The sequence below is a fragment of the Eucyclogobius newberryi genome, unplaced genomic scaffold (genome assembly GCF_026437365.1).
Source record: "Eucyclogobius newberryi isolate DKJ021-1_F unplaced genomic scaffold, fEucNew1.0.hap1 SCAF_7, whole genome shotgun sequence".
Taxonomy (NCBI): Eukaryota; Metazoa; Chordata; class Actinopteri; order Gobiiformes; family Gobiidae; genus Eucyclogobius; species Eucyclogobius newberryi.
The window spans coordinates 16,319,715-16,337,322 of NW_027316389.1; the positions used below are offsets into that span (position 1 = coordinate 16,319,715).

The 17,608-nt window shown below is 43.1% G+C and overlaps 1 protein-coding gene across 2 annotated transcripts; it reads right to left on the reverse strand.

Moving 5' to 3' along the window:
- Nucleotides 1-238: 238 nt before the first annotated feature.
- klf13 (Kruppel like factor 13) lies at nt 239-17,331 on the reverse strand. Of its 2 annotated transcripts, XM_072435534.1 has the most exons (3): nt 16,944-17,331; nt 16,622-16,847; nt 239-5,958 (listed from the first exon to the last, which is right to left on the reverse strand). In XM_072435534.1, the coding sequence occupies exons 1-3, from the start codon at nt 17,115-17,117 to the stop codon at nt 5,648-5,650; spliced, it is 711 nt and encodes a 236-aa protein (XP_072291635.1). In that variant the 5' UTR covers nt 17,118-17,331; the 3' UTR covers nt 239-5,647. The 2 variants fall into 2 exon arrangements, with proteins under 2 accessions (XP_072291635.1, XP_072291634.1); XM_072435533.1 differs by having other exon boundaries at nt 16,622-17,160.
- Nucleotides 17,332-17,608: the final 277 nt, after the last annotated feature.

Consider the following 17,608-nt stretch of genomic DNA (forward strand, 5'->3'; position numbering starts at 1 on the left):
GTACTTTGGTGCTAGGCCATGGAGCGACGTCTATTCTCTGAGCCACAGGGAGCGACAAGAGGAGTGGGACGGCAAGAGGAAATGTGTCCTTGTGTCCTTCGGCAAGACACTTCACCCACAGCAGCGGTTTGAGTGCCTTGAAGGTGGAAAAGCACGATGTACTATAAATAAAGTAATAATAATCATCATCATCATCATTATCATAATCATAACAATGAACAAAGACAAGGACAAAGAATTTCCACTTATTTTATGAATTTATTTACAAATGTAAACTTCACTATTTCATGCATACAAGTTATGACAACATACATTATTCAACAATCTGTTATTTGTATAGTTGCATAGGACATTTTCACCATATATATCGTCTAACATGTAAAAAATAATGCCATAGAAAGGTACAGCAGAGCAGCTAGGACCAGCACAACGCCTGTACACATGAAGAAACCGGCACTGTACAACTGTAATACTTTGTAGTAGTAGTAGTGATTTTGGCTTGAAACGGGAGAAAACGTCCACGACACCTGAAGGTTTTGAGAGGTCCGAGGTTGTACTGGCCATAGCTGAGTGGAGTATTTACACTGGTGGGTTTAAAATGGTGCAAACAGCAGCACCATGGTCATACACAGGCAACTGATGGTGATGGGCAGAGACAGAGGTACAGCAGAACATTGAGGTACACACAAACCGCTACGAGCCAAAGCTGCTGAATCCCTTGGAGATATAGAGTTAGGGCGACCACTGGCTAAATAGGAAAAGTGTTGGGGGAAAAAGCGGACTAATTTGGTGGGATGTACTTAGATTAGAGTTTTGTTTTTGCTTATGTTTAGACGTAAAGTAAAGGCATAAAATGTCTTTGCTTCACTTAATAAAATCAATGTCAACTTCAAGATGCTTGTCAAATTTGCTGTTTTAAAAAGATGACTTAAATGACTATCAAAATCTGTTTTATTTTAGTTTAAATGTAAAGTAAAGACATCAATTGTCTTTTCTTTGCTCAAAAATAGTAGATTTTAAGACACAAATTCACTGGTTTTAAAACTTCATCTACATAAGTTAAAATGATGGATTCATATTTTTACATAGTTTTACTTTAGTTTAAATGTTGGGATTAATCATAACTTGTCTTTTCTTCATTAGAAAAGTAGCGTTGACTTTAGAACACAAATTCACTGTTTCAAAGGATAATCTGATTTAAATGATAGATTACGATTTGATTTTACTTCGTTTCAATTACGTTAGTTTTTAAATTGTCTTTTCCTCACTCCAAAAAATATCAATATTTTAAGTTAAATGAACGTATATTTTTAAATTATTTTGAAACCAAAATTAATTACTTTTTATCAATGTAAAATAAATAAATGGGAAAAGGTGACACAATATAATCATTAGAAGAAAAAACTGAAAAACAGTCTTTGTAACTTTATTCAACATGATATAGTGCAGCCATTCATATAAATTTACATCTTTCTATTTTTTGTATGGGTAAATTTCACTTTTTTCATGGCAACAATAAAAGTAGGGGAATTATTTTGTGGGACGTGTGGGACAAAGGCTTAAAACAGTGGTCGCCCCATTTTAAAGTGAATTAAGTAGTTCTAAAGAAGAAACACTCCAGTAAGCTTTGTACAATAAGCGTCACACAAAGTAGGAACAGGCCTGCCTAAAAACACTCTTATTTTCATCATTATTACATCGATTTTTGTTCTCACGTTCATCGTAGAAAAAAGGTCCATAACAACAACTAACTGCATTCTGAAACATTCAACTTTCCCTTCGAAACTTTGGTAACATCATTTTGGAGCTGGCGCCGGGTGTCCCGGGCGAGCTCAGCATCATTCTTTCTCTTTTCGCCTGAACGACAACAGGAACTACTATTGCATGTTTGCTGGTCGTTTGCAATTGGCTTGATCTGCGCACTACGGAGACGAGGAGAGACTGGTTCAACATGAGGAAGCGTGAACAACGTGGAGAAGGTGCCATGAACACCACTTACTACGGGACCTCACGGCACGACAAGAGTACTATTTCTGACCGACGCCATGGAAGCAGCACATCGAGAGCGAATATCTAATCTGTCCTTTGGAATGATGGGCGGTTCTTTTGCGGAGTCAAAGTCATACATGACTCGATATAGTACGGCAGGGAGGGAAACAACAAAACAACCAAAATAAAACACACATAATCCATAAGCAGACCAGACGTATGTTGAGAGTCTGCGTGAGAAAAAGTGCAGTCCCGCGCCTGTACAGCGTATTGTGTCATGCGTAGAAAACTGTACAGGTTAAAGGTCAAAGGTCACCTCAGGGGTCGTTGGGTGACCTCAGGCGACGACGGTGTGGGTTTGGCACACACACACGAGCGTCACGGGCCTGCATGTCTCTCAACACGGAGTCGTTTCATGGGGTCTATGTGGCGTTTCAGTCTCGTTGGGTTAGTTCTAGAAAATCTAATTAGCTATGCTTTACAATTAGCAAATAGGCGACTTATATACACTCTGATTCGCTGGTCGAACTGGAAAAGACTTTTACAGTTGGGTGAACATTTAAAAGTGTTTCAAATTGACATCCTCAAAAAGAACAGTCAAAAGAAAATGGGGTCCTGAGTTTTCCTGCAGGACATGACGTCGCAGCCCAGAGCGTCTGGAGCTGCAGTCCGGACATGAACGCTACATCATGGTTTTAAAGAACATAAAATGTCATATTATTAGAGGTATGTTTTTATCAAAATTACACATCAATTATTCAAACCAAATAATAAATGCTTACAACTGTACATTTCATTGACAAGGTTATGAACTAAACTCAACTCAACATAAATAATGTAGATGTTTGTGGCTGGAGCAGTGTCTCCGCAAAAGCACAAGGCGCTGACATCAGAGATAAGCTGTACAAGAGAGCCCTCAGCGACGTACAAGAAGAACATCAAATCATAAAAAAAACAATTAATAATAAAGATGGACATTACCTGAAGACACTTACATGTAAGGAATCAGATAATCTGGACTGAGCATGACTGTACAGAAGTGTTGTGGATGATCAGCAGAAACAATGGACATTACAAAGTGTGTAGAGTGGCTGTTTGCTGAATGATTCAAGTAGCTGTGGTGCAGTGGGTCTCCAGTTCAGACTGAGGACTGAGGCCTGGTCTGTAGGCTGAGATCTAAGTGAATAGTGGTGTTGGTGCCACTGTCCCGCAGTGGACACCGTCACACTCCTGTGTGGGTAAAGCCATGTGCACTTGTGGCCCTGAGCTAACCAACTAACAGTGATTATACCTACTCCAGGTTAAACTACTGCCATTTATACAAAGTCAGAAACTAAGGAGACATCTCAAAACATGCTGCACAGCAGCTTTTGAAGGATTAGTCTTTTAGACATGGTAAATGTGTGCGCCTCTCTCCACCGAGAGCTGCGCTGTGGCATTCAGAGTGTCATCCTGCGTGCAGGAAACTGTGTGGAGGACTTGGCTGTATGGCAAACCACTACATTGGGTCTAAAAGGGGCTGTTCTTGGAGATGTGACTGAGGAGATTCTTCCACAAAGAGAGATAGCTGTGGTGGAGCATGGAGCACAAGGCCCACCATTCATGAACCTCCACCTGCTCACGTCCTCCGAGAGCCCACTATTCATGAAGTAGTTGATATGCATTAAAGCAGAACTGTGGAGTCTATGGGATGGAGCACACGCCTGACTCTATGGTCAAGTTTAACCACATGAAGGAAAGTGCATCGGAGCATACTGCTGATGCATTCTGGGAAACACAAGCCCAGCACAGAGAAGGGGCTGCATCAGTTTGGATAGTGGAGCCTGTTTCCTCTAGAGTTTGACTGTGGCTTTCGTCTGACCTATTGAGCCATGTATGTGTAGAAACACACAGAGGTGTTCACAGGGCGCCTGAGCACTGAATATGTTCTTAAGCTTCAAGCGCTTGTACAACAGTGTAAAGCCCTGATGGAACAGGCCAGTTTAAAGCAGCTGTGAGCAGTATAGTTGTCATGTGGAGCTACATTATCCTTGGCAAAGTGAAATCCGACGCCTGCAGAAGTTGGTACATCCCCCTCAGACTGCTAGCTTTGTCTAGGTAGTACAACCATGCACGCACTTCTCTCAGCCATGTATTTGAGGTTGAATCAGCCCACTAATTACAGGCCTTTTTCCACTGGCAGCTCACTGTAAGCGAGGCAGAGAATGGGGAGCCACTCCTCTGTTCTGCCTTGGCTCTGATAAAGCCCCTTCATCAGGAGCACTGTCCTGTAAGTCAGATACAGTAGATATCTGCTTTGTTCTAGAACACACTGGTGGTGTTAAAACATCTGTGGACAGATACATGCTAACGTGCTGCTCTCAGACTTCCACTCCAGTCTTTGGTAAGGTTCCTTATGTGCTTCAGAGAGACTTGTTTCTCACGTTTGTATGTCCACTATAAAATACATGGCTAAATGAATAATAATAAGTGTTGACGGCTGCTTTAAACTTGACATTTTCCATAAAGTGAGTATTTCTGTCCCCTATAATCTATGTAGTGGCCCAGTACAGACACTGGGCACTAGCCAACGTGGCTCAGAATGTGAAATAGTAAACAAATCTTCTTTGTGGGTAAATTTAAGGATTATAGAACAGAAAAGGAACTCGGGCGAACACTGGAAAAGTGAATGTAATTTGTGAGTGCAAACGAGTGTAAGGCTGTTGTAATGGGCTGGATGTGTCTTCACTGGGGTCATTCTTTCAAGCTAAAGGCCTTCCCTGAGTGGGGTGACGGTCTCCGTCGACTCTGTAAAGTGATCAGTCTATTGTGCAGTCATTGTGAGAAAATGAATAAGTGTGGTTTACAAAACTGTCAGTCCTGAGGTGAGTGTGCCCCTCTCCCCTGTTCAAATGAAGACAACCGACCATGGAGAATGATAAGACTCTTCAAGGCATCTGCCTGTGCTTCATGTTCAATGTACACGGGCCTCTCATTGTGGTCAGACATCAGCTACAGAAGGGCAGCGGCCTGACTTCCACTGCAGGGTATGGTACAGGAGTACAGCATGGTGCAGCGAGCCCCTCTCCACCCCCGCGACAGGCAACAAGTCAGAATGTACCTCTAGTCAATTTCCAATAGAAGACCTGTCCCATGTGACTGTAGTTTGGATTCTGAGAGAGTACCAGTTCACCCATTTTAGGGTCAAACCATTTGATTTCTGCCATAAAGCTCGCTCTACACAACTGTAACTGTAAACAGATTCCTTTTTTTCTTAAATATTTTATATATAGTTGGTGCGTCTCTTTTTTCTTTTCCTAAGAAGTATCATTGTGTGTAATCTAATCGACACTAGCTCCAGCTTTTCCAAAACTGACCACACATTTGTGATCCCGGATCAAAGAGTGAGAAAGCTGTGCTTTGTAGTTCTCTACAGCATGAACTTCATATAGACGCTGGAATGCTACCCATTCTGAACAGTGGAAATTGGGCCTGTGTTGCCCTCTGAAAGAGATGTTGCCCTCTTTAGATATCACACAGGTCAGTGCACTACCATAAGCAGTATGTACAGAATGGTACACCACAGCAAGTGCAGGAATTACAGGGGTTGGCGAGTACTGTGCAACACAAGTCTGATGAAGGAACGGGCCTCTAGTCAGGAGGCAGAAAGTGCGAGAGTTTAAGGCGAGCTGGCGGGGCTGAGGGCGGGGCTGAGGGCGGGGCTGAGGGCGGGGCTGGAGGCGTCCGAGCGGCTGTAGTCACTGACAGAGCTGGGCCGGGCGTTGTGGTTGCGCTTGAGCATGGCGGGGTGGAAGTCGGAGTGGCGGCGCGCGTGCTTCATCAGGTGGTCGCTGCGCATGAACCTCTTGTCGCAGAGAGGGCAGCCGAACTTCTTCTCCCCGGTGTGGGTCCGGTAGTGCCGGGCCAACTCGTCAGATCGGGCAAACTTCTTACTGCAGTCTGGCCAAGTGCAGGGGAACGGCCTCTCACCTGCAAACCACAACAAAGACATAAAGTACATATTAGAGATCGACCGGAATGTTTCTTTTCTTCTTTTCATGGCCGATGCTAATGCAGATAGTTTAGAATATAGAGAAATCGATAACGCTGCCGATATCTTTGGGCCGATATGTGGGTCAGATTTAGATATAACAACTACTAACTCATCCACAGCCCTTTTTATTTAACTACAAACTGGATCAGATATTTTTGTGCAGCAGTGTTAAAATAAAGCTTTGTTCATATTCTTTAGGCCCAAACTAATTATCGACCTTTTCAGGGGATTTAAGGCCCATCGCTGATACGCTAGGAAGTACAAATATTGGCTTGATGTATCAGCCAAACTATATGTCTCTAGTATGTATATATATATATATATATATATATATATATATATATATATATGGTAATGTGTTGTAATGACCTTTTGGTTTGTTTTAGCTCCAGGGCGTTGCTAAACGTGCTGCGTACTATCTGCATGTGCACTCTTGCGTGATTTGATTTAGAGTTTTGGTTGTATTTCCTCTTTACTGGAGGATGCAGCTCCAACTCTACCAGACCGCGGTTACCATAGCAACACTGAAATTTTGTAATGTTACCAAACGCAGCTCGTGGTGAGCTAAATGAAGAGTTTGAAGTTAAACGGAGCCCTAAAGAAAAAGGTTACACCCCTTTTCACCACATTTCATTTCACTTTGCTCGTGCTAAGTGAGAATCATGAGAATAATCATGAGCAGCTTAGCATAATGGTATTAGGGTTGTCAAAAGTATCAAAAATGAGAGAGTAATCAATACTAAAACTAGCACTGAAACTATGAAACTACATGCTCATTTGATCAACTTATGATACTGTATTTTCCAGACTTTAAGTCGCACATTTTTTCATAGTTTTGGCCGAGGTGCGACTTATACTTATATTTTTTACTTATATACTTATACTCCGGAGTGACTTATATGTGATATTATTTGTTATTTTCACACTTGCAACCGCATTTCACACTCCAGTGCGACTTATATAGATTTTTTCCTTCTCTATTATGCATTTTTTGCTGGTGCAACTCAAGTTCGGAAAATACGGTAAATAAAAATCATAATAACAGAATAAAATGGGACCTTTCGTGAACAGTTTTAGTATGATTTTGATTCAAATGTTAGTATCGCGACACCACGAGTACCTATATAAAAAAATATTAAAGAAGGACATTTTCACGCTGCACTAAATGGCCAGGTTCATGTGAATGGAACAGCTCCATAAAGGCAACAGTATCATTAGCTGTTTACGACTCGTCAAGTGTTCACACGAGCACATAGCTCCACAACATGTCAGCGTTCGAGGCCAGTTCAACAAGCCTGAGCTGTCGTGCAGGACCCGAGGCGGTGGGCAGCACAAGACACAATGTTCCCAACAATACCTTTGTTTTCCTGACTGCCATCACTTTTTGTGCACGGTTTAAATGCATCTTCAATCCCTAATCTGGAAAAAAATTGTACTTGAATTGATCTTGATTTGAGTATAATTTGAAAATAAGATTTGATAACAAGTTTAAAATGTCTTGTTGCACTTAAAATAACATAAAAGACATATATTATTGTTCTTAAAGGAGTGAGAAAATTAAAAAGCATTTGAAATAAGAAAAAAACGGTTCTATTGAGAAATCTTATTTAAAATGATATTCAAAGTCACTTAAATCCAGTCAATATTTACTTAAATCAAGTAAAAAGTCTTTTCATTCTTTTTTTTTAGTGGTGTTGTATTTTTTTCCATTATTGGCTTAACTTTTACCATGAAGTTTATGCAAATATAGCAGAAAAGACCAGCAGTTCCAACATTCCTAGGCTTCAAATGTCACAAATAACATGTCATCATCACCAGGCACTTGAAGACTCACAGTGCTATATAAGTATGTGGTGGTTTATTCAGTTCTAAAGTGAAAACTGCAGTAGTAGCATTTCACCGTAGCGAGCGGCAGTATTTCATTTACGCCACACATTTTTAACCCTACATTTTTCACCTCACATATGTTTAACCCTACAAGTTTGAACCATAATCTGAATTCTTTAATAATCACAGCTTAGTACAGACAGGGGGTAGGTGAAAGACTTATTTACAACTCCGAGTAAGCCGATAGTGAAGAAACACCATTATAACATGATTGATTTCACATAAATATCCTCTGTACAGGCCAGAATGTGTACTTTAATGCTAAGAAAATAAGATAATTCAACATCCGCGCCTATGCTGGAGATGTAAAGCACCACCAGACCTTCAACAGACACGCATGTTCCTACGCTAAATGACAAAGGAGCACAAAACCATTGGCCATTGTTCTGCATTTCCTGCACGCTCTATGGAAACTCCTCATCATCAACAACACTTATTGCTACCTGATGCCATAAAGTCTCTGGCCCCTCCCACTGCACCGCAGGCTTACAAAACAAGCAGACAGACAGAGCAAGTCTAGACAGCCAGTCTCCTGTCAACCTGGGCCAGTGTAGGCAAACATCACCTGCCGCACGCTCCACTCGCTCTCCCGTGTCAGGAAATCACGCTACATACAGTGATTACGCAGGCTAAATATTGCAAAATGTGTATTAAGTCATAATACTAGCAATAACACTACAATAACACAAGTAACTAACCAGTTTTGCACTTTGGAATTCAGTATATTAAGGTACAAAAGAATATGCAGCATGGATGTGATGAGAATTTGAGCTAGTTTTCCCTTGACACGTTTACAGTTCATACTTTGACTTCCTGGTTTGACATGGATGACAGATTTGACATAAGAGGTCACTGCGCAACCAAACTGTAACAATGAGAGACACGCACAGGGACAAAGCTAAATATTTACAGAATATATTTTTTTGGCAAATACACCTTTATTTAAATTAATGTTTAACCTGGAAAAAAGTGTTCTTTGTGCCTGCCTTTTGGATGGAAACTCTTGTATAACTTTTTGAAAACTATGATTAATGTTCAGCTCTACCAAAAGTAAGAATGCCGAGATTATTCTGTTAATCGATAATCATGATTACTCAGGTCATAATACAATTGTATGAACAAAAACTATATAACTGTGAGAATCACAGTAACAATGAGTCATTTCAGTAACAAATATGAGTCAAAGTACTTTTTTATCTAGCCGTTTATGCGTCTTGTTATAACCATAAGTATTATCACAACTAAGGTGATCCGCACTGAAAGTCATTGCCGTTCATTTGCCTACAAGGAAAAGACTCTTGGAAGTTCTAATCTCATTAATGACACTCATATAAATAAATATCTTAAGCCGTGACCTGGCAAATGGCAAAATGGGAGCAGCTCCGTGAAGCGGCGTCCCCGGGCTCAGCTAACCGGTGTCAGGGATCCAACCGCATGAATATTTAAGTGGAACCAGAGGACGGGCCCGAAACGGCGAGCATCAGGTGTCCGCGGGCCGCAGCAAGTCACCACGACTCAGCACATTATCTAGCTCATTTCCCCGTTTGCTGAAGTAGGCACCGGTCCAAAGCTGTAAACGATAGGCAAATGAGGCTGTTATTCAAGTCCTGAGCGCACAGGCGTGTCGCAATACCAACTGCTGGCGTTACGATAATAGTGACGAGAACTATCAGCGTTTAAGGAGTGTTTATGATTGACACCGTGAGCAAAAAACAGTAAAATCCTGCATTTTTTTTATAGTCTAATACAATTCTATTCCTCTTGTATGAGAACAGCTTTATCAAATCAAACTTTGTATTGAATAAAGGGAAGTTACCGTATTTTCTGCACTATAAGGCGCACTGGATTATAAAGGCGCACTGTCAATGAATGGTCTATTTTTTATATTTTTTTCATATATATAAGTTGCATTAAGCAAAACAAAACGTGTACCACTCAAAATTGCTTTGAGGTCAGTAAGCACAACAAGAAATCATCCACATATAGGCACAAATATAGTAGATTATAAGGCGCATTGTCATTTTTTGAGAATGATAATGCTTATAGTGCGGAAAATACTGTAATGTGACATAAACACACTTTATAATTGGAGTTTGGAAATCGATTTGAATTTGCTTCTCGTGGAATAATCATAATCGAAACAACAACAAGTAAACGTGACCAAGTCCAAAGCTGTAGACAAACATTAGGCAATACATTGAGAACAAATAATTGGCCAGGGTTGTTGAAACGGTTTTGCTTAAAAGTTCTGTTTGTGCAGACTTGCCAATCGAAAAACATTTGAGTCTCTCCGGATCATTGTGTTCCGATGTTGTCCGGTGCAGCGTGCCATGCCCTGCCTTCTTCTCTGCACTGTCTTTCCCAGAACGTGCAGCAGCAGCAGCAGCAGGGGGGGAGGGGGCCCTTCTGAACACAGTGACCCAGTTCCCCTTAAAGTCAGTTACGCACGCGAACTGTACCTCGCCGCAAAGAACTGCCCCGTCCAGTCCAAGGCTCCGGCGATTATGTCACAGGTGCTGAGTCTTATGTAAGTGTTCTCTCCTGGGCCACTGGGTCAGTAACTGCTGCGGCTGCATCCTCGTCCCATTCACAGCTTCATGCACGAGCGAACACGCAGAGAGACTCCATGTGGCAGCTTCTAATTGACTACAACAGAGCGGAGCAGTGTATTGTCCAAAAACTATATTAAAAAAAAAAAAAAAAAACGGACTTAAAGGTAATGTTACAGATGCAAGTTTACTCAAGTGTACTAATGAGAATACATTACATGAAGCAGTTCAAACAAAGAAACTTGTGACATTTCTGCACTTTTTTTTACATTTAATTAAGTGGCATCTTTGCTAAAACCTGGAGCTTGTTTTTTGTTAATTTGCCCGGATCAAATAGATAAACAAGTTCAAATTCTAAAGTCCATTAAAATCGTGTGCAATGCTTGAACCTCGACCTTTACACATTTAAAGGTGCACTATGTACTTTTTCTGGTGGAAGGGGGTTTCGCCAGTGGCTTGTGTCCATGGAGATGATATTACTTTGTCTGGAAAGTTCCACAGTATGGCATTAATCCTATCTGTTCAATTGAAGGTGGTTTTAATTGCACCAAAATACCTTGAAAATCCTTCTTTCTTATTGTGATCGGGCTCGCCACTCCACAGATCCGACCTGAAACTTGGTGACCTGGCGGTTAATGCCACATCCTGGAACATTCTAAGCAAAGCAATAACATCTGAGAGGAGACAAGCAGGACTATAAATCAGAAGAGTTACACACTGCACCTTTAAGCAATTATAACAAATTGCAAACATGATCAGATTTTTGTTATTGAGAAAACATTGAGACGTGTCAAGACAGATATCAAGATGTAAAGGAGCCGGTCGAGAGGGCAACATTCCTGATGCGTTCTCAGGCACGGACCACACTCACGCTCTTTCCTACTCTGTGTCCCATTAAGACTGACTTTGAAGTACATTACAGATTACCTCCACTTTGCTACGGCCGCTGTGACAAGGAACAAGAAATATATTTGCATTCGTTGACAAAAACTCTTACGGGAACCAACTCGTGACGTGCAATTTATATCCACAGACCATGACCTGAGCCAGAAATCATCTGACGCATTTGGAATTATACAAAGGCTAAAAATATCCATCATACTGTAGTTCACGTTTTGTTCAGTGACGTGCAGGGCTTGATATTCGACGTGGCTGTGCAGAGGCTTGGGTCATGTACAACTTACAATTTCAACACTTCCCAGCAGAAACCACAATAACAGCTTTGCTTTATTGACATGGACTGGTAAATGCTGACAGGGTGTGAGCAAACTCTTTCACTCAGGCTTCAGCACAAGCTCTTGACTTGTTCCGGTCGACCCTGAGACGCACTCACCAAACATTAGCCTATTCTTTAATTCTTTAGGGAAAGGGGAGCTGCCCTGGATTGACTACCTGATCCATTTTACTTCATTAGTCAGAGTGGGCTGCAGATGCAGCCTTGAGTGTTTCTAAGATAACCTGCAGCCTTGAGGTGCACACAGTCTTTGCGCAGTGGAGTCTGTGATAAACCATGTTTGGAGTCTGGGGCTGGAACTATAACAGTGTGACCACATGAAGCAGCCTTCTCCTCACGCTCATGAAACCCATGAGGCCGATGTCGCTAAACTGGCTGCACAAACAGGTCTGCCGCTGCAGCTGAACCTGAGAGGAACTGAACCATCGAGAATTCAAGATGTTTCCTCTCTGCAGAAAATGCCTCATGTTGCAGTGAGTGCCACGCCCCTGTGGGCCTCAGCCTGGTTTATCACTCACAGAAGGAGACACACTTCACGCAGACAGTCTTCACAACATTTAGTCTTGTGATGAGGTGGTCTTGTGTAAACAGGGTCTGGACTAGTCAAAAGGAGGCTGTTCTGCTGAGGAGGTCATAGCCCTCCGAACGTTAATCAGATTAGCTGCAGACGCAGCTGAATAAATGACCTACATCAATGGAAGGCATTGACAGTGAATATCCTGTACACTGACCCACCCCCACCCTCCACTGTACAGCAAAGCGTGTCTCCCTCAGAGATGCGCTTGTTGGTTTGGAGGTTAAAGCTACCGCAGTGGTCTGCACCTACTGTATGTTCCTATGTGTGTGTGGAGGGGGGCTAACAGAACACCCTTTATACCACTGTCCAAGAGCAGCTAAAGAATACAGCAACCCTGTGGGCCTCTAAGCCCACTGCACTACAGTGTGTGCCATTCATGCATGGCTGCTTCCTCAGATCGCATCACATGAAGCTTCACATGCTCAGAACAGATTGTGTGAGAGCCTTGAGCTGAGCTGGTGCTGTAGGGTGCTGTAGGCAGGTAGACACTGACCTCTGTGTGTGAGGGTGAAGTCTGTGCCACAGTCACCAGGAAACCCATCTCCCCAACACTAGATACTCTGTGCAGCGCGCTGGCACACGCACCGGACCACACCGGCGCTGCAGCACGCGTTACCAAGTGGAATATAGCATCATTTACCCATAAACATTTCATTACCACATGGCTGAAAATAGAAGCCTGAATAAGTTGGTCTGTGGCAGCTAGTGGATATTGCAGGTGGCGCCAAGTCATTATTTCAGTGAAGAACATAGTTTGCTCGATCTACATCCACGCTTTAGGGACCCCAAGTTCAACACAAAAGAGTCCAGACAAAACCTCAAACCAGGTGTAAACTCTCCCATTATGCTCTTTGTCTGAAAAAATATTGACGCTGTCCCTTCAATCTTTGGGAGAGCTTAAGTCACAAGAAGCCCACACAGGTCAGACGCACATGTATGCATTACTCTGTAGCACGAGAAAGACTCCACACACACAGATGAAGTTGATCGACAAACAAAACATATTCCATAGATTTAAACTGAAACTCAAGACTTAATGATAGAGAATCTATTCAGTTTGTGTTATTACCAACAATAAAAAAACTCTTGTAGAGCTCGTGTGAGTGTGAGGCCACAGCTCAGGAGACAAAGGCTTTGTTGCTAACCCCAGTTCCCCGCCCATCAACCTCACCGTCTGTGCTCTGCTCCTGCAACTCAGACGCATAGCCAATAGAATGTGAGCTCATGATCATTTGGATATAATATGCAGGTGAGAAAAGCTTTTCCAAGAGCTTCTCATGCTGGTTACTGAACGCTAAACAGACAAGCCTGAAGTCATATAACTTCCTCGCTGGATTTTACCAGGAAAATAGGGTAATAGCAACTTTGAATGTAATAACATGACAGAACTAAAAAGCAGTGAAAACAAACACCACACCAGATTCTACAGCTGAGATGAGGCTTTGTTTGTCTTAAAACTACCGTGACCACCTGCAAGTCAATGCTTCAAAGTGAGATAATGGTAAGTTCCCTTTCACATAATGAAGAAACAATTATTCAATCATCAGAACATCGTGTCTCAAAACCGTCAAAGCGCTTATTGACCGTCACTGCAAATATTTTCAAATAGCATGCTAACTTACTAATGACTCATATGACACAGTAAGAACAGGGTTATTCACACATGACTAAACAAGTACAGTGCTCTCAGTAGGTTTTGTCCTAGATTTTATATAACTAAAGGCCTGGCTTGTGGTGTAGTGGTTTAAGCCAAGGCAATTGCACACATGTGGTTTGCTGAATGTCTCTAACCGCTCACTCCCCATTTCACACTACAGCTGTCCAGTCTAATAAAGCCTTTGAGCCAGAAAATCTAAACAATAAATCAATTTTAAAAAAATACACTGTTATTGAATTGAAAGATTGGGATTTTTCAACGTGAGGGGGAAAAATGTGATTCATAATTTTACCATATTGCCCAACCCAACGAGGGGAATATACCGCGTTAATATTAAACCTTCCATTTGAGATGTAATGGAGTAACTGTCGGTACAATGTGTCCAGGTTCAGCTGCTTCAAGGTTACACTTCCATCACCATCGCACACCATTCCAGCCTCAGCCGTCTCAGACTGTTAACATTACAGGGGGGAAATTACATTGATTTTTCTAAAGTAGTATCCACCATTCATCCACTCAACTTACACTAAAAATGGTCCATGGTGGAGTGCTAGAGAGCTGTGGATTTCAAGGGGTCATATGAGGACGCTGCTCTGTTCTGTTCTGTTCTGTTCTGTTGGCTGGCAGCTCCAATCTGCGCTCTCTCTTCTCGACTAGTGCTGGCTGAGAGGAAGCACACGCAAGGTTTGGACACTAGATACTGCAAGGTTGGCTGTGGGTGAGCGCCTGAACTCAGATGACCCACATTTTGAAGCCGTCCGATCAAAAACGACACCAAAATTTCGACGTGGGGGGTTTACACAGCCAACGCGGACATGAAGCCGGTGCAGAGACAAAGGCAGTGAAAGTGTCCTCAAAGGCGTGATGGTGGGAGGCATATGGGGGGCAGAAGGAGGCAGTGTGCACAGAAAGAGCTTGCTTCACATTTTGGCAAGGCAGTTTTTTTTTTTTGTACCAAGATGACTAACCCGAGAGACCAGTGGGATCAGTACAGTTTGTCCTGGTCGGAAAACAGCCAACCACAAAGGCGTGCACAGAAAGGGAACCTGAGCTCACTGCACGGACAAGGAAACAGTATTAACCAAAAGTGTTTTGCTTTCTCTAACAATTATTTGAGTCGACAAGTCAAACGGTTATTTCTATTGTATATTGAGACTTGTTAAATGGATTATTGTCAACAAATAAAAGTTGAAATGTGGTGACTAAAGGCCTATAGATAGAGGAGGTTTAACAAAGCCCTTGTTTCAGTTATAAAAAGGTATTTTCCTGTGAGTTTTAGAGTCTGTATGGACCAGATAACGTTTATAATTATCAATTATTATTTGTTATAGTCGACTAGTCACAATTAGTCGATTAATCCAGCCCCAGTTTTGTATAACCAAAATGATACATACTGCCTCACCTCTAAAAATAACTGATTATTCTCACTGCACAAATATGTAATTCCACAGTATTGTACTATTGCCTAATGCAAAGAGATAGAACACTGACATTTCAGAGGTTCCTTGGCTCTGAACCATATTATAAACACTTTCTTATGCTAAAATGTGCCCGTGCACAACAGGAATTACTGACATAGTTATATTATGAATTGATCCAATGGAAATAATATTGACATAATCAATTGCAGATCACAATAACCGTCATGGTGTGTTTTTATGGAGAGATCTACAGCCAATTCTGTGGCAGTAAACTATATACTATATAATAAGACTTTTTATAATGTTCTTGCATTTTATTTGGCTATTTTTCCTAAGACAGATGCACATCCTGCCAGAATGGACTATGGCTGTTAATGATTAGGATTATGAGCATCCCAGCTTCTTGCAGATGTGGCACACTTTGCACCAATAGGGTTTCTTTTCATACTTCCCTCTGCTTTATCCAACATGCAGAGATGTCTTAGAATAACCCTGTGTGCAGAAAGCAGGGTGTGTTTCGCCTGACTGCAAAGAGGGGACCTGCAGTAGAAGCCAGTGCGTCGTGGCTCTGCTAGCTCAGTCTGTTGCTGGCCAGATCAGCTGGCAGTGTGCGTCTCTCGCGGGGGCGTGGCACATCAAAACAAAGGCCCGTGGGTAGACAGGCACCGCTCTGTGCCCCCCCAACACTTGCCCCGCGCGCACGCATCTGTCCGGCGGGGCAGCGGCGGAATGCGCGCGCGGCCAGATGTGAAGCTATGCGCGGATTGCAATGGATTTCACACTTCATGGCGCTGTTACTGTATTGTTTTTATTTTTTTGTTTTCATTTTTTTTGTCTTTAGCCTACATCTGAGGTCACTACACCACAGCGCAGACGTAAACATTTGAGAAGAGGACGGGGAATGTGGACACGCACACTGCAGCCTGACGCACGGGGGGCTGCGAGCGCGGTTAACGCCCCGACAAAAGCTCGCCTTGAGTGGGAGTGGCACCTTTTTCGCCTCTCGCCCTCCCCCTAGATTATAAGGACATTCTTGAAGAACAAAAAAAAAGTTTGTGTGCGACTCGTGAGAAGCGGCGCATGTACGGACGGGGGCGATGTGGAGCCAACTCTGGCCTCATTGTGTTTTCGGTTGGGGTGTATCCTCAATTGCCTCTCCCCCAAAAATAGGAAGGAGACAGTCTGATACAGTTTTACACTTGCTAGATAGATAGATAAACCTTGAACATCTTGCATCTGCACAAGTTACCACAACATCGCAGCCTCTCACTGACCTGTGTGTGTCCTTAGGTGGGCTTTGAGGTGGGATGATTTGCCATAAACTTTTTCGCACCCTGAATAATGGCATTTGTGCTTTTTCTGTGGCGTTTCGTGCTCACTACGCCCTCGGCTCCTTTTGCCCCTTTGTTTGAGCGCGTGGTGGTCGGAGATGGTGGTAGGTGTGGCACAGTTTCCATCATCATCTCTGAGGTTCATGCTGTCATCCTTTATTATCTTTGCCTGCTCAGTGGCAACATTGTTGTTGGAGGGAGTCTGTTGTTGGTTGAAATCTGCCAGGATTCTCGCCACGACGAATAGAGATGAATTGTCCCTCACCAGAGGCTCTTTGAGGTCCTCCCCGGGCTTGGACGAGCACGGGATCTCAGGCTTAATTTCCCGGTTCCCCTTTGGAGCGTGGACAACCGCGCGGTGGGACATGGAGACAAGGCACTCTGCTGCAAAGTGATCCATTTTGTCTTTCAAACAGGCCGCGCCGCTTCTCACTGACATTCAGAAGGAAAACCCCGACAGTTGCGGCGCAGAAAAGTATACTTTGCTCCGCGGTTCCCTTTGTGCGGCGAGTGCGAGCTTGAAGGAGGAGGTGGTTCTCATCTGAGTTTATGATCTTACCCACCGGTCTCCAGTATCACCCACATCCTGTGAGAGAAACGCCTCTACACAAAACCAACGCGCGCCTCCCTGTGCGCGCAGAGGAGCAACAACAAAGAAAAAGAAAAAGCACGGCACAGCTCTTCTTATTCCACTACAAAGTGCCCGGCTCGGATGTGTGAACTCCCATTGCGGCTCCGACACTCCCGCACAGGACCGTGAGCGCGTCTCCGGAGCGCCTGTTCCTGCGCGCTGTATCCATGCTGGGGGCGTGGCGCAGCGGCGGCCGGTGCGCAGCGTCATCGCGCGCGCTCCTCCATTGGTGCAGTTTGTCCCCAAATGCACCCTCTTCCACACTAGACTTGTCTTGAGAAAAGTTTCACCGCAGGTTG

Excerpts from the sequence above, each read along its gene's own strand:
- klf13 (XM_072435533.1), bottom strand. The coding sequence starts at position 17,117 with ATGTCAGTGAGAAGCGGCGCGGCCTGTTTGAAAGACAAAATGGATCAC. Across the intron at positions 5,959-16,621 it reads CCACCTAAGGACACACACAG|GTGAGAGGCCGTTCCCCTGC; the intron begins GTCAGTGAGAGG and ends TGTGGTTTGCAG.